Source organism: Silurus aristotelis (genome assembly GCF_946808225.1).
Source record: "Silurus aristotelis genome assembly, chromosome: 18".
NCBI lineage: Eukaryota > Metazoa > Chordata > Actinopteri > Siluriformes > Siluridae > Silurus > Silurus aristotelis.
The window spans coordinates 10,410,132-10,434,047 of NC_139591.1; the positions used below are offsets into that span (position 1 = coordinate 10,410,132).

At 38.7% G+C, this 23,916-nt stretch overlaps 1 protein-coding gene and 2 long non-coding RNA genes across 3 annotated transcripts in view; 2 read left to right on the forward strand and 1 right to left on the reverse strand.

The window, feature by feature from the left end:
* The window catches only part of LOC310741419, a 355,923-nt gene that overhangs the window by 10,128 nt on the left and 321,879 nt on the right, over positions 1-23,916 (reverse strand). The gene's annotated exons all lie outside the window — the stretch shown is intronic.
* The window catches only part of LOC310741310 (uncharacterized protein), a 180,113-nt gene continuing 164,935 nt past the window's right edge, over positions 8,739-23,916 (forward strand). The window contains exons 1-9 of the mRNA XM_083568955.1: positions 8,739-8,990; positions 9,602-9,696; positions 20,186-20,344; positions 20,645-20,788; positions 20,921-21,013; positions 21,126-21,215; positions 22,324-22,416; positions 22,787-22,834; positions 22,918-22,991. Coding sequence (XP_083425081.1) covers positions 8,950-8,990; positions 9,602-9,696; positions 20,186-20,344; positions 20,645-20,788; positions 20,921-21,013; positions 21,126-21,215; positions 22,324-22,416; positions 22,787-22,834; positions 22,918-22,991 — 837 coding nt within the window. The 5' untranslated portion in view covers positions 8,739-8,949. The remainder of the gene's footprint in view (positions 8,991-9,601; positions 9,697-20,185; positions 20,345-20,644; positions 20,789-20,920; positions 21,014-21,125; positions 21,216-22,323; positions 22,417-22,786; positions 22,835-22,917; positions 22,992-23,916) is intronic.
* Positions 11,150-12,984, forward strand: LOC310741435. The gene is made up of 2 exons (XR_014537955.1): positions 11,150-12,335; positions 12,869-12,984. It is a non-coding gene; the product is annotated as an uncharacterized lncRNA (long non-coding RNA).

Here is a 23,916-nt window from a genome sequence, read left to right on the forward strand (position 1 = left end):
AGAAAAGGATGTGGTGCTGATCACATTGTGGACACAACAGACATAATTGGTTGTGCCAACAGCCTCTGACAGGAGAAGGGATGGATGATTGGCAACACCTCTATCAAGAGTCACTTACAAATTATACCTTTTACCTTTGCTTGAATGGAAAATTTGTGGATACAGTCAGATTCAAATGCAACTAATTCTTATGACAGCTCCAGTTTTTCTTTAGAGCAAAATTCATAGTTTAACAACACCCATTTAGATTTTAGAACAAATATATTTTAACTTATTAAGGCAAACTAAATTATGTAAAATGACACAAAAAATTGTGCTTCCTTGAAGAAGTATGTAGATTGTTGAAGAGCAAAACTACAGATGCTTGTATCAGAATGATGTGTACTGGTTAAGGCACTTTTTTTTTAAGTTGCCAAATTCTTTAAGGCACAATGAATTTGTAGGACATAAGTACGGTGGCCGAGAAGTCAAAAACAAATTAACAAATCCAGAAACAAATGAACAAATCCAAAAACAAATCAACAAATCGGAAAACAAATTAACAAATCCAAAAACAAATTAACAAATCCAAAAACAAATTAACAAATCCGAAAACAAATCAACAAATTCGAAAACAAATTAACAAATTAAAAAACAAAACAACAAATCCAAAAACACATTAACAAATCCGAAAACAAATGAACAAATCCAGAAACAAATGAACAAATCCAAAAACAAATCAACAAATCGGAAAACAAATCAACAAATCCAAAAACAAATTAACAAATCCAAAAACAAATTAACAAATCCAAAAACAAATCAACAAATTCGAAAACAAATTAACAAATTAAAAAACAAAACAACAAATCCAAAAACACATTAACAAATCCGAAAACAAATGAACAAATCAGAAAACACTAACAAATCCAAAAACAAAATAACAAATCCGAAAACAAATTAACAAATTCAAAAACACATTAACAAATCCAAAAAACACAACGACAAGCCAGACAAACCGGAAAAGGTAGGTATAGTTTGCGAATGGAAACTTACAGATCATTGGACGAGACACCTGTCATTCACCTGTATATCTTGACTGACAGGTGTCTTGTCCAATGATCTGTAAGTTTACGTTCACAAACTATACCTACCTTTTCCGGTTTGTCTGAATCGGTGCACGAAACACATTAACAAATCCAAAAAACACAACAAGTCAGACAAACCGGAAAAGGTAGGTATAGTTTGTGAATGGAAACTTACCGATGATTGGACGAGACACCTGTCATTCAAAATATACAGAAAGTACAAAATTTTTTATTTATTTATTTATTTATTTATTTATTTATTTATTTATTTATTTATTTATTTATGTTTTTATTAAGCAATTAACCATATACAAACAACATGGCAATAACGTACAATTTACATAACAATACACAGAACAGGTGCATGAAAATACAAATATATACACATACATAAATACAATTTATAATAATAATAATAATCAAATTAAAGTAAAAAAAAAGGATAAAAATAAACAGGGCTATGGTTTATTCTGTAAATCATATTTTTCTATAAAGGACAAAAGATTCATTGCATTTTTCTTTCTAATCACTTTTAGGGCTTTTGTGAACGAAATAAACTCATTATAAAATGCAAAAAAAAAAACCGTTGGTTTCAAGTATTTCGATTTTGTATATTAAATTTTCTCATCAGAAGTATATTATTAACAAGAAAGTCGTCTCTGTTATTGTTTATCACAGTTTGGGTTCCTTGGTGGTCTAGTGGTTAGGATTTGGTGCTCTCACCGCCGCGGCCCGGGTTTGATTCCCGGTCAGGGAACCGAAAATGGTGAAAAAATACAAACTCAGATGGTTGTTTCAGGAGATTGTATTGAATTATTGAAGGGAAAAAGAGAGGCAAGTTCCAACGTTGGTCCATACAAAACACAGATGTAAGTTTATTTAAATTAACCAGCTTTATTCGTTAAAATAAAGAATTCCATTTTTACCTAAAACAATAGGTTACTTTCGTAACCCCGGTTCTCTGAAACATGGAGTGAAGATCCACCTATGGGAAGGACATCCGTACCTGACCTTTGCAGAAGCATCCAATTGCACCAAGTCTGGCTTGACAGACAGGAGCGCGTGCCCAATGGCAGGTAAGGCAACGCCCCTTACGCGAGTGCATAAGGCACCTGCACGCGCTCCCTTCCCTCAGTGAGCATATTCGCTTCTCGTGCAGCAAGCGGGGCAAACTTGGTGGATCTCTCCACTCGATGTTTCAGAGAACCGGGGTTACGAAAGTAACCTATTGTTCTCTTTCACCATCTCGTGTTCGAGATCCACCTATGGGAGATATAGACAACTCCCTGGTTGCCCAATACACTCACAGCGAGTACAATAACAGAGGACGGCCAAACAGGTGGTGCACGGCACGTCACAAAGCAGCAGACTCAATATAATGCTCGGGATAAAAACCCAGCCATGGAAAGAAACACGACATGTGGTAACACGCATGTTAGAACCCCGATGATGAGCAACAAGCGGGCCGCCTGTAGGAAAGAGAACATGTCCATAGACATGTGAATGGACCAACCTGGGTCTCCAGAAAAAGGGGAACTGTACGCTTGAAATATATGTAACTAGGCCGGGCAGACGGAGTTGAAAAGGAGTGCAGGCCTAGTAGCATGTGGCTACGAAGAGCCCACACCAAGGCCGCCAGGAGGCTGCACGCCTCTCGATTCATACGCTAAGGAGAAGGCCGCTACCCGCCAACGAGAGAGGCATTGCTTAGAGATGGGATTCCCCATGTTTTCGGCGGGGCCCGATGAGGAGCTGGACGCTCTTTAGAAAGGAGTTTGTCCTGTCCAAGTAAACCTGTAGGGCACGCACAGGGCACAAAGCATTCAACCCCTGGTCCTCCGCAGAGAAAAATAGAGGAAGATGAGAGCGGGGAGCACAAACACCTCACCAGTGAAGGCTGGAAAGCATTTAGGCACAAAGGCCGGGTTAGGCCTAAGCAAAACACTATTTCCTTGAAAGAGAATTTGGAGCACGAGGAATGAACCGAGAGCGCATGCAAATGACTGACACGTTTGGCGGAAGCCAAAAACCAGAAACAGAGCCGTCCTGAAGGACGGAAGCCTGAGGGAGATATCCCAAGAACCCAATCCGGGACTACACCTTCGAAGACCGGGATGGAGCGCCGCCGCTGTAGTGGCGTGACCTGCAGCGATAGCCGCTAAATAGACCTTGATCGTCGAAAAAGGTCTGCCCCGATCGATTAGGTTTCCGCCAAAAACCCAGAATGTCAGCGACCGAGCACAGATATGAAACGAGCCGGTGTTTCTTGCACCATGCCTCAAACACACGCCACGTGCAATTGTAGAGAGAAAGCCACCCTGTCTGGGCGAGGATGATAGATTTTCCGGTCCGCTCGGGCCACGAGGTCCGTGCGCAATGGGAGGGGCCAAGGTTCCGCACAAAAAGTGCTTGGCCGAACCTCTTACATAGCAGCCTCCCTATTTGAGGGTGGAGCCGCCACTCTCCGTAGAGTGGGTTTCCCTTCGACAGAAGGTCTGCGCCCTTGTTTAAAACGCCCAGGATGTGCGTCGCCCGTAACGACAGGAAATGCCATGTGCTCCATACCAGCAACATGTAAGCTAGAACGTGAAGCTTGGGGGAGCGCATGCCGCCCTGACGGTAGATATGTGCTACAGCTGTCGTAATGTCACAGCGCACCAGCACATGATGCCCCTGCAGGCGAGGCAAAAAATGCTTCAGAGCTTTAAACACAGTGAGGAGCTCAAAATAATTAATATGGGCTGAATGGAGTGAGTTTGGCCATACACCGTTCACTGATCTGCCCTCCTGCGTGGCTCCTCACCCCGTAAAGAAGGCATCTGTCGTTACCACTTTCCGTAGCATGATCCCCCCGAGAGGGGTCTCATGCGAGTAAAATTCCGCATAGCTCCAGTGGCTCAGCGCGGCCATGCACGCGCGCGTGTCACAGTGACAGCGGCATTGATTACGCAACGGGGAAAAATCTCTCCCAGAAACGAATTCATTAGATTCGTATATATATATATATATATATTAGATATATATATAATTTTTTTTTTTTTCGTTTTATATGGAAAAACTAAGGCAGTGCCTTTATTAAATTTGTGAGAGGAGTGTAAAGGGGAGTGTTTGGTGACACCGCTTCTGCACTTAATCTCACATAATTCCCAACTGGAACAGGGAAACGCACTCTGGACGACAGGTATAGGTTGATAGGTTGACGGGTGTAGCCGGTGCCGCTTTAGAAAGCGCCATGAAAAAAGGTAAAAGTAGCAGGCGGGCAGCCTATAGGAAAAGAGTGCAAGCGTGGGCGGCTCGAGAAGCTAACCTGGCTGAGGACGTGCACGTCCTGCGGAGGCTGTTTAGAAGATATGTCCTCCTGAAGACAAAAAAAGTGCAGTCCAGGAACCAGGGAGCTGTGATGTCGGATAGCAGAAGTCGCAAGAAGCGAATGTTAACTGAGGAAAGGGAGCAAGCCAGACTTGGTGCAATTGGATGCTTCTGCAGAGGTTAGATACGGATGTCCTCCCCATAGGTGGATCTCGAACACGAGATGGTGAAAGAGAACTAAAGATGGTAGTAAAGACCCGGCCCTGCATCGGGCTGAACACAGACACGGGAACCCCAAATTGAGAGTAAAGTGTCTTTATTGGGGATTAAACTGAAAGTAAAAAGGTGGGGGGAAAGTATCCTGGGCACCAGAATGTTCTACAAGCAATACAAAATGTTTTACATTGTATTTTTTGTACAACATAATGGCAATAATAAAGTAGTGTGTTTGCAAATGTATCAAAAAATACAAATTAAGTCACATGTACGTAAGTATTCACAGCTTTTGTTCAATACTTTATTGAAGCAACTTTTGCACCAATTCTAGGTTTTTTTTTTTAGTATGGATGCTACAAGCTTGGCACACCTATTTTTGGTCAGTTTCTACCATTCTTCTGTGCAAAACCTCTCAAGCTCCATCAGGTTAGATGGGGAGTGTTCGTGCACAGGCATTTTCAGATCTCTCCAGAGATGTTCAATAGGGTTTAAGTCTGGGCTCTGACTGGGCTACTTAAGGACATTAACAGAGTTGTCCAGTAGCCACTCCTATGTTATCTTGGCTGTTTGCTTAGAGTCATTGTCCTGTTGGAACAGTAGTTTTCGAGTTCCTGCCACTGAAAAACATTCCCACAGCATGAAGCTGCCACCACAATGCTTCACTGTAGGGATGGTATTGGCCAGGTGATGAGCAGTGCCTGGTTTCCTCTAGACATGACGCTTGGCTTTCAGACCAAAGAGCCACTTTTACTGAGGAGTGGCTTCCGTCTGGCCACTCTAGCATACAGGCCTGATTGGTGAAGTGCTGCAGAGATAGTTGTACTTCAGGAAGGTTTTCCTCTTTTCACAGAAAAATTCGGAAGCTCTTTCAGAGTGGCCATCAGGTTCTTGGTCACCTCACTGATTAAGGCCCTTCTCCCCCAATTTCTCAGTTTGGCCGGGCGGCCTGCTCTAGGAAGAGTCCTGGTGGTTCCAACCTTATTCCATTTACGGATGATGGAGGCCAGTGTGCTCATCAGGACCTTCAATACTGTAGACAATTTTCTGTACCCTTCCCCAGATCTGTGCCTTGATACAATCCTGTATTAGAGGTCTACAGACAATCCCTTGGACTTCATGGCTTGGTTTGTTCTCTGACATGCACTGTGGGACCTTATATAGACAGGTGTGTGCCTTTCCAAATAATGTCCAATCAACTGAATTTCCCACAGGTGGACTCCAATCAAGTTTTAGAAACTTTTAAATGAGAATCAGTGGAAACAGGACGAACATGAGTTTGATTTTGAGTGTCATGGCAAAGGCTGTGAATACTTATATATGTATATATATATATATATATATATATATATATATATATATATATATATATATATATATATATATATATATATATATGTTTGTTTTTTTATTTTTAATACATTTGCAAAGACTTCAATCACACTTCTTTCACATTGTCATTACTTGAGATTGTTTGTAAAATTTTAATTTGATCAAATTTTGAATAAGGCTGTAACAACAAAATGTGGAAAAAGTAAAGCGCTGTCAATACTTTCAGGATGCACTGTAGTATTTCTGTATTTTACAGATAAAATTTTTTTTACTTGAATTTTTCACTGTTCAATTTGGAGAAGAATACAAACATATGTTTGCTACACATAGACATGAATGTAATGAGGCTCTAAACATTCACCTCATGTGTTCAATTAAATACTGAAAGGAACATATACTAGATAGTTTTAACAGGTTCCAGTGACCACTGTTCTCGCCCCTCTCCCCTTCGTGGATCTTCCCACTTCATCCAGGCCTGCCTCTGGATAGTGATCTCTTCGACTGAAGGCCACTCTGTGCAGCTTGGGACGGTTTCTCATCAACGCCTTGGGTGGTTCCATGAAATTCCGGAGTAAGAACGGGAGCTTTGAGGATGGATTGGACTATAGTAAATGTCAACAGTCTGCTACATTGACTCAGGACTACTTTTTGCTTCTGATCATCATCACTGTACCCTGCAACATCATATATCTGCTATAAATGGACATTCGGTGCAACCCAGATGAGGATGGGTTCCGTCTTGAGTCTGGTTCCTCTCAAGGTTTCTTCCTTATGCCATCTCGGGGAGTTTTTCCTTTCCACAGTCGCCACCGGCTTGCTCATCAGGGACAAACTTACTTATAAAGAACATATTCACTTTTAATCACCACATTATCTGTGTAAAGCTGCTTCAAGAAAATGTTCATTGTTAAAAGCGCTATACAAGTAAAAATGAATTGAATTGAACATATTTACTTAAGGGGGAGTGGTGGCTCCAGCGGTTAAGGCGCTGGGTTGCCGATCGGAAGGTCTGGGGTTCAAGCCCCGGTATCGCCAAGCTGCCACTCTTGGGCCCTTGACCAAGGCCCTTAACTGTCTATGCTCCGGGGGTCCCTTATGAGGGAAATATCAAGGTCCGTGACGTCGAAGTGATGTGGGGCTGCCTTCCCGTGGGCTCACCACCTGCAGGAGGGACCGTAAGGGACGGTGCTGTGAGGATTGGGCAGCAGTCGAAGGCGGGGGCCTGCTTAGACCCCAATTACGGATAAGCGGGAGAAAATGAATGACTAAATGAATATTTACTTAATATTTTTTTTATGATATTGGCCATGAAATATCTTAAAATAGCTACATATAGAACCTTAAGTATTTCATGAGGCAAAGCTAAACAAGTCTGGTCACATGCCTTTCTTCCTACCTAAGCACATAGGCACAACTTACCATGTACAGACAGACCTTTAACAATGCCACAGACATATTACATTCATCAAATTTTTTTGACTTTAATGTGTGAAAAGCTTTTATTGCCTCATGGCCAGCTGGATTCTCTTTTGATCCATGTTATGTAAGAACTCAAAATAAGCAGTATAGCAAAACGTTGTATTGTATTCAGTAAATGAAATTTGTAAATGTAAACTACCACCTTGTTTTATACCAAGATATGGCATGGGAATGTTACGCTATGTAATATTTGTAATGAATATACAACCAGTTATCACATTGCAACAGTAATATTCTAGAAATACTCTAGAAATAAATTTAGATAAATATAAATATATAAATATAAATACAATTCTATAAAATGTTATGGGGCTGACCCAGAGTAAAAGATGTGCAGGTATGATACAGGCATGGGCATGGCCGCAGGAAGTGGGGGTGCTGGCGAGAGAGAGATTTAAAAAAAAATGTAGGCCTATTACAAATATTTTGCACAATTTATAAATTCCTTATGAATATTTTAGGAAATGATTTTGACACACGTAGGCTATTAAGTGTATTTTGGATTTTAATTTAATTATTTTGAGGCCCAATCAACACAGGTTCGGAAGGTTCGCACCTATGATCTAGCTGAAGAAAGAAAGTGGATAGAAGGAAGAGACAAATGGATGTCGGCCACTATAAAAATGAAATAAATCAAATTCTTTTTAATAGCCTACAGTTTGTGCTTGTTATTAATTAGACATATGATAATTGGTAAGGCAAGTCAAGTTCATTTGTAAAGCGCGTTTCACACGCGCAGGTGATTTTAGTTTCGCTTTCTCTGGCAGCGCGCAAACATAGCCTAAATGCCTTGCCCTTGTGGAAGATAAAATTAGCTCTTCATACCTTTTACAACAACATGGAGATATCAGAAAAAGAGATCGGTGGTCTCTTTCCTGCTCGTGTTCCACATCCCTCTCAAAGCGCAGAGCGGTAGGCTATAACGCGTCTTTGTGTGGAAATATAAAACTGTTTTTTGTTTGTTTGTTTGTTTTTTAAAAATGGATTCAACTTTATTATATTATGTAAGTTACCAGTATTTACTGATATTTATTTCAATGCTTTACAGGCTTAAGTGTGTTGTTTCTTTGTTTTTGTTTTTTTTTTTATTTCAAAACAACCCCCCAACCACCGCAACACCGCCGGTATTTGGTCCATTACCACCGCGGTGGTAAAAAAAAACTGCCATCGTCACAGCCCTATGTATTTCATTAGGTACAGTGTTTGATGCGGAAGGTTTCGCCCATTAAAATAATAGCCATTATGTTTTTTTTTTTTTTTTTTTGTAACGACTGATAAAGGAGCAATCGTGTAACAGGGTGGGTCACATTTTCAGGAGAAAGAGGCGGGTTATACGCATAGTGTTGTACAGTCTTGTCTGCCTCAGCCTTAGGCAGGTTAGTTAACTCCGGTGTAGAAGCCAGCATTGACGCACGATATACTCGAGGGCACAAATGATTCACTGACCATTGTCGTTTCGTACAAGTAAAGAGACTGGATCCACACAAAGAGCTGAACCTGACGGTTGGGAAAAACCGACAATTTATAGACGGAAAACACAGCCCGTGCGTGGATGAAGGACACACCGGCTGCTCGTCGATGTCCAACTAGAAGGTACCGAATGCACACACACACACACCGTAGTTTATTACTAAAGTTGCTTCATTCTTATTACCAAGTTCTTTTATTCATGAGTTCAGTTTACTTTAATAAAATTTTATTTGTATATGACTTTTAAAAATGGACATTGTTCCAAAGCAAATTTATCCCTAATGTACAAGCCAGTATAAACAATGGCAACGAAAAACTTTTTAAAAGGAACCAGACTAAAATCTGATCCCATCCTCACCTGGGTGACACTACATTGATGTTCATTAGGGTTCCATCATTGCTGAGATTATTACCTGCTTACTGATCACTGGCAATGAGAGAAATTGGAACTGACAAACAAATCACTATCAGAAGCAATATAATAATTTATTATCCACATAGATGTGGACAAATTTAAAGGTACTCCTAGAAAACAAATATAAGCAATTATAATAATTTAGTGAGATTTAGTGCCCTGTTTCATAAATCACCACTCGTAGCTCATGGGTCCCCCAACAGGATAATGACCCAAAATATAAAGCTTAAAGCACCGAAGAATCACTAAGAACAATCTACTGTACTACTCTGAAAATGCTTTCCATGATTAATCACACTCCCCATCTCTGTTGTTGAAGGATGATGAGTACAAGCCTATTTGTGTTGCGTAGCAGGCCACAGAAGATTCTGGACCATGTTCTCTTCTCTGCGCTATTCCTGTTGTTTAACTTAGGTAAGACAAACCATTAAATATCAAGACTCCATAATGCTACACAGAGCACATTATATTATGCTGTATCATGTTGGTGTGAATGTAATCTTTTCATATTGGAGCAGCTTCAGTGCATGAATGGAAAGACACAAAATTGGACCCTTTTTGTCAAACGTCACATTGGAAAAAAAAATGATTTACATAGAAACATAGAAAAAATATTCTTATGTAAAATTGGTGTTATTAAGCAAGCTTATATTATAGCACTGCTGCTTTGTAAAAAAGTTTTATTCTTTTTTTATATTTGTTAAAGGTATTATATTGTTGATGTGGTTAAGTTGAATGTCATGTTTTTTTTAAGCAGGACACAAGTAAGAGGTGTAGTGCGTCAACATGATTTTCGATTAGCTTTTGTCCATATGCCTTTCAATTAGATTAAAACACAATGGTTCATATAACCTGAATATAACTTAGACAACCTGCTGGACTGGTTTTATACAGGAATAGTTTTTGACTTCTATCAGAAAAAAAAGAGAGTGAGGGAGGGGGAGAGAGAGAGAGAGACAGAGAGAGAGAGAGAGAGAGAGAGAGAGAGAGAGAGAGAGAGAGGGAGAGAGAGAGAACAACAGACAAAAACAACTATATAAAGAAAGAAAGAAAGAAAGAAAGAAAGAAAGAAAAAAAAAGAAAAAAAAGAAAGAAAGAAAGAAAGAAAAAAAGAAAGAAAGAAAGAAAGAAAGAAAGAAAGAAAGAAAGAAAGAAAAATTAGATTCATTATAGTTACTATCAGTAGTAAAGCAATCCACCCCCCTCTGGATGTATTGGAACAGCAAGGCCAGTTTTTTATTTTCCCTATACACTGACTAAACTTTTCACAACATTTTGTAATCCATACCACTCTATGATAAAGTAGGTCAGGATGCAGTGATGGAAACTTTTTAAGATCTGAGGTGACATTAACTTGAAGCTGGAGATGCATTATAACTCAGTCCTATTGATGTAGATAGGAGAGTGTCTGCTACGTTTTGATTTACATAAAATTATATCCAATGAGTTTTTTGTTTTTTTTTATCATTGAGGGTGATGTTGTTGGTGGAAAAACATGCTGACAGGTTTTAGATATCCTCTTTGTAGGATCTCATTATTGTTGCTGATGTGACTTTTATGGTATCTTTATTATACTTGATGTAGCGTCATGGTTAAATAGGGAATAGTGCCGCTAACTCAGCAACCCTGTGGGTCAGCAGTGTTCAGAATAAGGGTAGAAGACATATGATTGCCCAATCTCACAGTGTGACATCTGTTGGTTAGAAAGGCAGATTCTCAGATCACTAAGCTTAGTGAATCTTTTTTTATTAGGGATGTCAGTGTTCAGTGCAGAGCTAAAGTCAATGAACAGCACTTTTATTGTTGTTATCTAAGCAGGTGATGGAGAATTCAAGAGCAAAGGATATGGTATCTTCTGTTAATTTATGTATAAAAGTGTACTTACAAAATGCAAAAGCCACATATTAAGTTTATATTTAACATCTGTCTTAGACATTTTAAAGTTTATAGTGGCTGCTTGTGGAGAAGTTGGTTTAAAAGCATACACAGATATTTTGTTTATTTGTGAACATATAAATATATGAATATATAATTAATACAATTTTGTCTAATTATGAAAAGATATTTGCATAAATTAAATATACATTGAAAACAAGCATTTAAACGTAGTAAAGCCACAGTTAATCACGTTTGAAAACTGTTACTGTAGTAGACAAATGCTATAAAAAAGAGTGGAACGGAGAAACACATCAAACTTGATAAAAAAAAGAAAATAAATAAAAATGCATTTGTGTACATATGCATTCGCTGAAAATCTCAACAGTGACATTGAATTGAATTTATCTCTAGTGAGTGAGATGATTGCGCAACCTGATGCTTGCGAGTTGCGACAGAACAGATACAGTGCGACTTTCCCGAAGTTAGCAAACACAATAGCACAATACACAATAGCACTTCATTAAACTATACAATTTTCACATGGTGAAGATTATACAGTTTCTGCTTACCATTCTGATGTTTTGCCCTCATCCATGATACCAGTTTGTTTCCTTTTCATGTGTTAAAGCATCACTGTGATACTTCTATACCACACAAGCTCCACTTTGCATGACAGTTTTCTTTGTTGTGTTTGATATAAAAAGCTCCCATGTGCTTGTTTTAGCCATCTCTGCTGTTGGATGTAGATCTGCCAAATGCATAAATGTATAATAATCAAGATTACAATTAATAAATTGTTTGCTTGATTGCCACTAGATTTTTTCACACTATTAAATACATTTAAAATAACTTTACAATTATTGTTAATTTTGATGTTAATTCTTGCCACTAATTGAAATAAATATAAACAATTAAAATAATATATATTTAAAATGCTATAAAATGACTATTATTGTTTTAAATTACTCTTTCATAACATAAATGTAATGGATCTGACACCAAATTGATGATCAAATTGCATACACTATACTTGATATAGCCATAAAGCACAAATGTAGATATTGTCTGTGAGCCTTACAGTCGGCAAAAAAAAAAAAAGAATTGGCGGAACATTTCCTGCAACCGACTCAGCGACAAGGAAGATTTGGATGAAAAAAATGTGGAGATTTTACAAGGTAAGATATTTTCTATATTTATAAATGATTTACACTTAAACATCAACAATTGTTATGGTTTAATCAGTCTTGATTTAAAAAATAATAGTTTTGCAGAGACTGCAGTTATAGTCTAATTAACTCTTTCTCTAAAAAAAAATTTATTTTGACTAACTTTGTCATTTTAAGTTATACTGTTGACTGAATACATCCAACATGCTTTACAGATTGCGTGTTTATGTTTATTTAAACAGTGTTGACATCTTAACGTAAACCTTAGTTAATATGCTTACTCTTAAACAAAAACGTGATTATTAAACAAATCTGTTAGCAAACATTTGTCACATGAATCAATGTAAGATTGACCATTTGCATGATATTTAAGCAAACTACGTTTTACTTTGCTAGAAATATCCTTTACAAATATGCCAAAACATTGCACAAACACACTTAAATTGACTGTATATAAAAGTTGTCTACATATAAAGGTTAAATTGTTTACATGAAGTGAAATATGCATTTTCATGCTATGTTATCTATTTTTACTATTTCAGAAACCTCATTGGACATCATTCCGCATTTTTGACTCCGGTTTGGGCCATTCACTAAATTACAGGGTTTTTTCCTTTTATATTTTTATTTTTTTTTAAACTGAACTTTACTCGTGTAATTTCTTTGTTAAAGGGTTGATGTCTCTTGTTTGTTTTTCAGTTTTTGACTTTTACATATGTAAAAGTTTTAAGAGTGACATTATCCCAACATTTGAGACAATCACTCAAACGCAGTGTTTCAAGTTCCAGATCAGGTTATAGTGCAAAGTGATAACCATCTCATGCAATGATATCTTTAAAAATATGAAAATAATGTTTAATGATGCAATGTTACAGTTTTGTTACATTGTGATTAATGTTAGATTTGGTATCTTGGTAATCCCTGTTACTTGTTGGCACACAGGTTTTAAACAGTTGCTTAAATTCAAGTTCTGAATTATGTCCTGCTGCTTGCTTTTTTTGACTCCGAAAGCAACTGTAAACTATGGCACTCACAAAGAGAAAAAAAAAAATCACAGAAAGGATCTCATAATTATGGCTAACTATCTCATAATTATGACTTAGTATCTCATAACCATTAGATCCTGATCTTTATGACTTATTATCTCATAATTAATGACTTAGTATCTCATAATTATAAGATAAGTGGGGACATTCTTTGCTCTGAAGCGCCTTATTGCGCAACCATGGAGATGTAGCAGCTATCTTATGGTTTAGCTTGATGACTGTATATGTAAGTGGTTAGTAGATGGTTCTCACACTGGTTCTCTAAACACATTCCTATGTGTTCTGTTCAGTGTCTATAGGGTCTTTATGATGTGAGTATGTAAGGTATACAGGAAGTCTTTGTCTGGGCTCACACATTTCCAGTTATTATGTCTCCTTAACAAATCAGGAACAGTTTTAGCTCAGGTTTTTTCCAGTGTGTATATATACTTGTCTGTTATCTGCATTTAAATGAAGAAGAACATATGCACCATGCCGTGTGCTGTGTGCTGTGTGCTGTGTGATTCTTCCCTGATCAGAAAAGGCACCACGGCATCGTAGATTCTCTCCAAGAATGAAGTTGATAATAATCTAACAGTATATTAGTATAATTAGCTACTGGACATTTCCTCGCTGACTGCCCCTCCTGCTAATTAATTTAGTTACGGTAAGTCTTGCTTCAGTTAACAGATACGGGGCATTAACTATTATTATTATTATTATTATTATTATTATTATTATTATTATTATTATTATTATTATAATTTTTATTATATTTTAACATTGAATACTAATATATGTTAAACATTCTCACTGTCCACTTGATAAAAGTTTGGACTACATCTCCATAGTTGCGCAATGAGGCGATTCCGAGCAAAAAATGCAGTAACGTCAGATCCAGTGTTATGCGCTAAAATGCTCCCCTGCCACAGAGGAGTAGTCATATAAGTAATAATAAGTTATTGGAAAATAGTACATTTTATGCATTACACAAGCTTTACAGATCATCACTTTAATATATCACACATCAATATATGTGTATTATAAATACAAGGATAAAAATCATTTCCCCAAATATGAACATGTAATCTATATGCATATGTGCACTGTATTCTGTATGTGTAATTGAGAAAATATGTTACATACTTAAAATCGGCCATTTTTGTAATATTTTAAAATATATGACATATATATACAAGTATCTGACATATTTCTATATATCTGTGTAATCTAAACATGAATATATATATGCTTTGAATTTATTCATATATTGCCATATATCAGATTTCTGTATGGGATGGCATGAGGAAGAAACCTTGAGAGGAACTAGACTCGAAAGGGAATCCATCCTCATCTGGGTGTCACCGAATGACCGTTTATTACAGTTACATCAATGTCAAAGTGTGCTGTTCAGTGTAGGTGCTTAAATGCAGAAATGTTCATGCAACCTGTGGTCCTGAGCTATTGTAGTAGACTGTTGTTATTAATTACAGCCCATATCCATCCTCAGAGTTTTTGAGTTGCTTAGTAACTTAATGGGTTGTTGATGTGGAACCATTCCCAGCTGCTCAGAGTGGTCTCAAAGAGAATTCTATCCAGAGGTAACAAAGGGAAGGAAACACTGGTCACTGGTACCTTTGACAAACTTGACAAAAAGAGAGAAGGAGAAAGAAAGAAGAGGGGTGACAGGGAGAGAGGAATAAGGATTTTAAAGTTTGTTTTCATAAATGATTGAAAACACTGCACAAGTGTGATCAGGTGCAGGGAGGGACTGAGGCAAGACTAGTTATGGCAGCATAAATAAAACAGAGAGCCAAAACTTAACACACCACAAAGGATCTCTGGGATAAAAACATCCCCTACCACACCTTAACTGAAGCTAACTTATGTACTAATTAGAACATTTAGACAGTAAGGCATTACAATACTCCAATCAACAAAAGCATAGTTTTTCAACCAAATTATATCTATTAATTTAGCAAAATTTCTAAGATAAAAATAGGCTATTGTCAGGAATCCACCTGTCATGCCCCCTTCGGCGGCTGTCAAACCTCGGCATTCCCCGAAGCACCCTGCTTCTTTTCCCGTGCATGCCCCGCCCGCACGGAGCTCCTCGCCGTCATGCTAATTACACACATCTGACTCTCATTCACTCCGCTCATCACCAGCCCCTACATAAACCCCACATTCTCCCGCACTCTGTGTCCGTTATTGTTGGTTCATGTTGGTTCGTGTTGGTGGCGCGTATCTGTATACGGTCCTTCTGTTTCGGACTCCACAATCTCTCCATGGCTGCGCTTTCTTTCCAAAGCGCACCCCGGATTTACCCCTGCACTTACTTTCCGTTTCGGACTTCACACTCTCTCCACGGCGGCGCTTTCTTCCCAAAGCGCACCCTGGATTTATCCCTATCTTTCCGTGTGTTCGTCCCTGGACATTGTGGACCTCGCCCCTCCAGGGCGTACCACGGATATCTCCTTTGGGATTTATGCTGGACTGCTGTGTGCTTATGTTTGTGTTTTGAGTGGGAATCTGTGTTTTTCATTAAACCACTGCCAACTGTGCTCCGGCTTCCGCCTCCGTTTCGTTCGCCGCATAACAGACCCCTGAAAAGGAATATAAGGACAGAAAAGAAGGGGGAAAAAAAAAAAGAAAAGGACATGATCGGGTTACCGCCGTGTTCCCGGCGCGATCCGAACCTCGGAGGGAGGATTCGCTCCACCGCGATTAAGCGGCAGCCAAGCCCCGCCTCGGTAAAAACCTGGAAATCCGCTGCTGTTTCACGCGGATCATGCTCGGCAGCGCCACGCCCCCGTGTTGACGTCATGGATTTTCCGGCTTCTCCGGCGACAGGAGAGCTCAGCTCCGGTCCAGAGCTTTCCAGAGCACTCAACCCAGCTCCAGGATGGCGAAAGGGACACTAAACCTCTGTCTGGCCGCGAGAGGGAAGCTGAAGGGACGCTGAGGCGACGATTCGCCCCACAGTCTCCCTGAAGGCGACGACTCGCCCCACAGACTCCCTGGAGGCAACGGCTCACCACACAGTCCCCCTGAAAGCGGAGTCACGTCTCAGCGCTCCTCTCCAGGCGACGTCTCGTCCCAAAGCTCATCTGATGGTGACGCCTCATCCCAGAGCTCCTCCGAAGGCGACGTCTCGCTCCCGAGCTCCTCCCAAGACTTACAACTGTGTATGATTTAAGTCAAGTGGCTTTTATCATTTCTACTCTACACAGTGGTACACAGTAAAAACGAGACAATGTTCCTCCATAACCCTGGTGCTACACTAAACAACAGAGCTACAACACACAACATAAAGCTACATAAAGTGCAATCGAGTGCAAAAAGTGTAGACCAGGGGTTTTTAACTGGTTCTGTGCCAGGGACCACCATTCTGACTAACAAGTAATCTGCGGCCCACTATTGTGTGTGTGTGTTTGGTGGGGGGGGTGTTACTCCTTACCTGTTAGTGGGATTTCTGGGCGTGGTGACTTCCACACAGTCTGTCTATTCGTGGTGATATAGTCGTACATAGTAACAGCCTCATATCATTCTCTGGTTCTATCCTTGCCCTGTACTTGTTCTTTAGATATGCCAGTGTGAAAAAAAACGCTCACACAGGTATGTAGTTGGAAAGGGTAAAAGACACCTCAATGCTTTTACTGTAAGCTCTGGAAATTCTGTTTGCCAACTTATCCAGAACTTCATAAGGGGTTGTGTATCATACATATGCCTCCTGACAGAGTCTGTGGACATCACTATGAGCTGATCCTCTTCTACAGTAGTTAAGCGTTACCCTGCTGCTGCATAATCACTGAATGGGAGCAGGATCCATTTGCTGTCACAGCACCACTCATCAGGATCATTGAAGTACTTTTGTAATTGAACCACAAGCTTCCTCAAATGCTCACACACAATGTCTTTAATGTCAGTGCTGTCAGAATATTCCTCAACTGAAGGGAACATAGCCATGTTACCACTCTCCACTTGTTCTATCCATCTTGACATTTTTTTAACAAATGCCTCTAGTTTTTCGTAGAGCTGCAGGACGTTTGAATCTCTCCCTTGCGTTGAAGTGTTCAACTTGTTAAGCTCTGCAAAAACATCGGTGAGATACGCCAGCTTAGTTAACCAGTGGCTGTCGTTGAACATGTAAGCCAGTTCAGTGCACTCCTTCTCGCACAAGAAAGTATAGATAGCGTCACGGAGTTCAAAAACACGGGCGAGCACCGCGCCACGAGACAGCCATCTTACCTCTGAATGGTAAAGGAGAGAGGTGTGTTCACTTCCTAAGCCTTGACATAGGGATGCAAACAGTGAAAATTATGAAAACAAATGTGTTTTCTTAACTCCGAGATGCTGGTCTATTTCGCGCTCAAGATGAATGTGTACGTATATGACGCAAATGTTAGCAAAGCATAGGCCTGATAGGTGCAAGGCCAGCCTATCCTGTGTCAGTTTGAATATTTTAGATATTTTCATTAAATTCAGTTTTCCCACTAATGTGCAAATATTCTGGAAATGTTTGGAAAAATAAATTATGGAAAAAAGTGATTTTAATAGTGAAATTATGTAGGCTGTCACGGACCACATGCAATGCCACTGACCACTGGTTGAAAACCCCTGGTGTAGACAAGAGAGTACAGGCAGACAACACAAGACAGTGTGGGACAATACACATAACTCAAGATAGCACTGACCAGTTAACCTACTGTATTGTCTGAATATACAGAACTGTGCAAAGAGGACTAACGACTTTAACCAAGAGTATATGTAAAAAAAACACAATTTAGTGTAAAAACAGCAGTAGCAGCAGTCGAGAGGTGCAAAAAAACAGCATGTAAACGGTGTAATATGGTTAAGTACAAATAATAATAAATAAATGGTGGTGAAATGGATTGAGATGGGTAATGAGTGTGTTGAATTCAGGTTGTACAGTTCAGTAACACACAGTTGGGTGAGTGTGTGAGTTTCAGTTCAGTTCTGTGTGTTGAGGAGCCTGATGGCTTGCAGGAAAAATCTGTTACACAGTCTGGATGTGGCGACCTGAATGCCTTGGACCCACTTTCCTGATGGCAGGAGGGTGAAGATTGTGTGTGTAAGGGGTTGTGTGGGTTCGTCCACAGTGCTGTTGGCTTTGCATATGCAGTGTGTGGTTTAATGGTGTGATCTCCATGATAAAGGGGAGAGAGACTCAGATGATCTTCTCAGCTGTCCTCACTATCCTCTGTAGGGTCTTGCGATCCGAGACGGTGCAGTTCTTAAACCAGGCAGTGATGCAGCTTTTTAGGATGGTCTCAATGGTCCCTCTGTAGAACATGGTCAGTATGGGGGGAGGGAGATGAGCTTTCCTCAGCCTTCTCAGGAAGTAGAGACGCTGCTGGGCTTTCTTGGTGATGAAGCTGGTGTTGAGTGACCAGGTGAGGTTATCCGCCAGATAAACACCAAGGAATTTGGTGCTCTTGATGATCTCCACCGAGGATTCCTCGATGATCAGTAAAGAATGGTCGCTCTGTGCTCTCCTGAAGTCCATAACCATCTCTTTGGTTTTGTCAACGTTCAGAGACAGGTTGTTGGCTCCACACCAGGCTATTAATTGTTCCACCTCCTCTCTGTATGCTGACTTGTCATGCTTGCTGATGAAACCCACCATGGTCATGTCATCCGCGAACTTGACAATGTGGTTCGAGCTGTGCATTGCTACACAGTCGTGAGTCAGCATAGAATTGGAAGCTAATACCATGTTTATGAATAATTTCACCCAGTGGTAGCATATATAAAGAAAAAAGCAGTACAGTCTATCCCCTGCAGAGACTGTACTGCTCTAACCTGCTCAAGTCTGGATGTGCTCCTCTAATACCAGTCTCTTCTCTGTCAGAGAGCTAATCACTTTACACTTCTCACATATAAAATTATCACTAGAGACAGAGAAAAACTGACGATACATTCCACACTCCAAACTTTGAAAAAGCTGGATGCTCGCCATATTTGTAAAACTCCATCACATACTGTGGTTACTTTAGTGTGTGTGTTCTCAGCTCTGCTGGGAATGAAAGATTATTAATAGGACTAAGAGATAGAAAACTGTAAAATGTAAATGCCAAAACACACGGCAAACAAAACTTAAACAGTAAGCTACATCACACGGCTCAGCCATGCAGTATGAAATATACACATGACTTTTCTGAGTGAATAAACTACTAGTTTGCTACAGAGATTCTTGTTCATTTGCCCAGCAGATGCAACTTAGTGGTGGTGGGATTTGATCTCATGATCAGAAGTACATCTGAGCACTGAGCTACCCCTTTCCCATGTCAGCTATAAGGCCCTCTATAGAGAGGTGTGTGCCTTTTCAAAATCAATAAACTTTTTAATAAACCAATCAAGGTGTAGAAACATCTCAGCAGCAATCAAGAGAAATGGGGGCACCTGAGCTAATATTCAAGTGTTGTTGCAAAGGTCTGAATACATATGTACATGTGTCATTTCCGTTTTTTTATTTAAGAAAAATTAGAGATTTCTAGAATTCTGTCTTCTTATAATTGTTGTCATACAGTACTGCATGCAGATTTATGAGAGAAAAACATTAAAATTATTGTAGTATCAAGCATTGAAAAAAGTGAATGGGGTCTGAATAATTTATAAATTTACTGTATATGTAGGTTCTTTTCTTTTTTTTGGTTGTTCCTTATGTCGGACCTGATCTCTTTTATTGGAAGATCTAATATGCCAGACTTACCATTTTCTCTCGATCTTTATGGTGGTCTCATTATATTCTATTGTTCTAAAAGAGTTTTAATTTTCTTAGTTGAAAGCCTCTCATTTCTTTGTACCTAGTGACATACGGCTTGACAACAAATGCAATAACACCAGCACCAACAGAAGGGCAGCAAATGCTATCATCAACCAAAAATGAAACAATACAACCTTTTTCAGTTCCCCCAACTAATGTTATGAACACATCGTTCACAGCATACCAAGTTACATCTGGTAAGTAAAAGAAAAAAAGTTTGTTTGTAAATGTGTTTAGGTTTGATTCAAAGTGTTTGGTTAATGTAACCCACTAAAGCAGAGGTGCCAAATCTTTTCCTATTAGGGGCCAAAAATGATACTTGATTGCAGGTTGTGGGCCAAATGTAAATGTTGCATATTCTTGTCATATTTTTGATTTCTGCAGTAAAACATTTTATTTGCTTTAAATATGTATATATATTTTTATTAACTATATATTATTGTTGTTGTTGTTGTTATTGTTCAGCTTGGTCACAGCTATTGCTAACTATTCAATAAGTTGATGTACAATATGCTACTCTTGTATAAAATGTGTGTGTTTCTGTCTAAAACGTTTAGAGATCAACAATCTAACAACCACTTCAGAAGTAAACACAACCACCACACCTACTGTCACCCCCTTGGTCACAGATTTTGATGGTACAAATGGTAAATGAACCAAATCCATTTATGTTAGCATAGTTCTGTGTTAGTAGCCAAAGAAAACATGAACTTTTCTGAGTTACTGCACCATATGTGTCTTGTGGAAACTGTGTTTCTTTGCCTGTCTTGATGGTTCAGGAACCAAGAAACCAGAAAACATATCAGAATTGAATACTACCATCACGACTACTGTGACCCCACTGGTTTCAGCTGTCAATAATGCTACAAATGGTGGGTTAACCATATAGATTTATTTTACAATAAGCTTATATTTGTAATCTAAGACCATTGCAAAACTTGGTATTTCAAATTTTGTCTGTCTTCATATCCTGTAATTGTTCAGTCCCCACAGAGTCCTTAAGCTCATCAGGAGCATACTTCAACACTACTAACACAACTCTACCAGTGACAGTTAGCTTTAATGCTACAACAGGTGGGTTAAATCAATACAATGGCAATCAGATATATTACATAAAACTTGATTTGTTCATTTTTGGCTTGTGATTAACACAACAGGATGACTGTGCAGGCATAATGGTCAAAGGGGCAAACTTCTTAGACTTTTAGAAGGACACAGTGTGGATATACCTCTAGCTGGGTTTATAAATGTCAATAAATGACCTATAGGTGGATACAGGTTTTTAATCAACACATATGCAGATGAGATACGCTACAGGAAGAGGGCTTAGACATGCCATTTTAAATTATGTAATCTACCTCATTATATTATATTATTTGCTCATTGGAAGAAAGCTTCTGAATCCGTGATGCAAGGTTATAATAACTTGTCTCCCAGCACACCTTCACCTCCTAAATGTTGTTGTCTGGAGTTTAGAGTGCTGGCCAGAAAGATGGGATTACCGCAAACTGTGAGCTTGCCTAGATTCAAAGAATTTCACAAATATTGTGTAACGGACACATGGGAATAACAATTTTACACAGTCACTCTATTCTTTTTTTTTTTGTCACTTTACTTTCTTTATTATAGTTTCATTTATGTTCTATTTTAAGTTTTGCTTGTTCTGTTTTTTTGTTTTATCAATTCCATCAAAAACAAATTTGCTTTAAATATAATAATTGTTATATGAAAACTGAATACAATTATGCCACTTCAGAAGACATGATAACTCATAATTTCAACCAGATGCTACCCACAAATGCCACAAACTCTCATTGGAGTATTCCAATTCTAAACTAGCTAATTGCACAAAAATAACTGAAATCTAAATTTTAAAAAATGTTGGGAAAGAAAATGGGCCTAGGTTCACCAATTTTTATGGAACAATTCTGAGAAACAGCAAAATGTTTTCTGGAGGTTATAATTTTATTTTAAAAAATATCTGGTGTTCTGCCTTTTTAAATTTTTTTTTGTTTTTTGCACTTTTAAGATTGTCCTTTCAACATGTTTTAATATATTGATATAACTTGTAACATGTGTGAGCCAATTTTATTGACATTTTTAAAGTCTTATGAGCAAAGAGGCATTATGTTTGGAATGTGTTGTGCTATTTGGTCTTTTTTTTTTTTTTTTTTTTTTACAGATTCAGGGACCATGGCAGCAATGAACACATCAGCTGGCCCCAATTCTATTAATACAACTTTATCCATCACATCTAGCTTTAATGCTACGACAGGTGGGCTAAATCTGTTTATTGATTATAGGTGAATTTATACATAAAATATTTAAAAATGGTAATAGATCAAATGTGCGATTAAGTTGCAATTGTTATCGATTAAATACTTTAATTATTAAAGCCCTAATTTATATATATGAAAATGCTGTTATTCTTACACCAGTCACTTGATTTAGATAAATATAAATTAAAGCTGAAGGTCCTACCATTAATTATTTATTTTTATTACAGCTAAAATAAGAATAACTTACCAACATCCAAATATTAAATTGACTTCACTGTATGGATGTGTGTGTATATGAAATACATTTTAATGTCTGCTGAGTTTAAAATTTGAGAATTGCTAATAATTATTTTACTTATGATATAGCATCGTGGCCAGTGCATTGCAACTTTTTGCAAAACTGTGATAATAACTGTGAGTATAATTGCTTTAATAATGGTTAAAACGATCATTCTGAGTGATGCATTTATTCAGCTGTTTTTTATTAATTTTTTTAGCTGTGTACTACTGGATGACAATCAGTGTTGATGTTAATGGATCTGAGTCTAATGAGTCAGATATATCTGCATGGGTAGGTGCTAATGTAGCTCTTTTATTTAATTAAAAAAATATCGAAACAACGAAACAAAAACATAAAATGTACAGTGGGTACGGAAAGTATTCACACCCCCTTAAATGTTTCTCTCTGTTATATTGCAGCCATTTGCTAAAATCATTAAGGTTCATTCTTCTTCCTCATGAATGTACACACAGCACCCCATACTGACAGAAAAACACAGAATTGTTGACATTGTTGCAGATTTATTAAAAAAGAAAAACTGAAATATCACATGGTCCTAAGTATTCAGACCCTTTGCTCAGTATTTAGTAGAAGCCCCCTTTTGATCTAATACAGCCAGGAGTCTTTTTGGGAAAGATGCAACAAGTCTTTCACACCTGGATTTGGGGATCCTCTGCCATTCCTCCTTGCAGATCCTCTCCAGTTCTGTCAGGTTGGATGGTAAACGTTGATGGACAGCCATTTTTAGGTCTCTCCAGAGATGCTCAATTGGGTTTAAGTCAGGGCTCTGGCTGGGCCATTCAAGAACAGTCACGGAGTTGTTCAAGAACACTCCTTCGTTATTTTAGCTGTGTGCTTAGGGTCATTGTCTTGTTGGAAGGTAAACCTTCGGCCCAGTCTGAGGTCCAGAGCACTCTGAAAAAGGTTTTTGTCCAGGATATCCCCCGACTTGGCCGCATTCATCTTTCCCTCGATTGCAACCAGTCGTCCTGTCCCTGCAGCTGAAAAACACCCCCACAGCATGATGCTGCCACCACCATGCTTCACTGTTGGGACTGTATTGGACAGGTGATGAGCAGTGCCTGGTTTTCTCCACACATACTGCTTAGAATTAAGGCCAAAAAGTTCTATTTTGGTCTCATCAGACCAGAGAATCTTATGTCTCACCATCTTGGAGTCCTTCGGGTGTTTTTTAGCAAACTCCATGCAGGCTTTT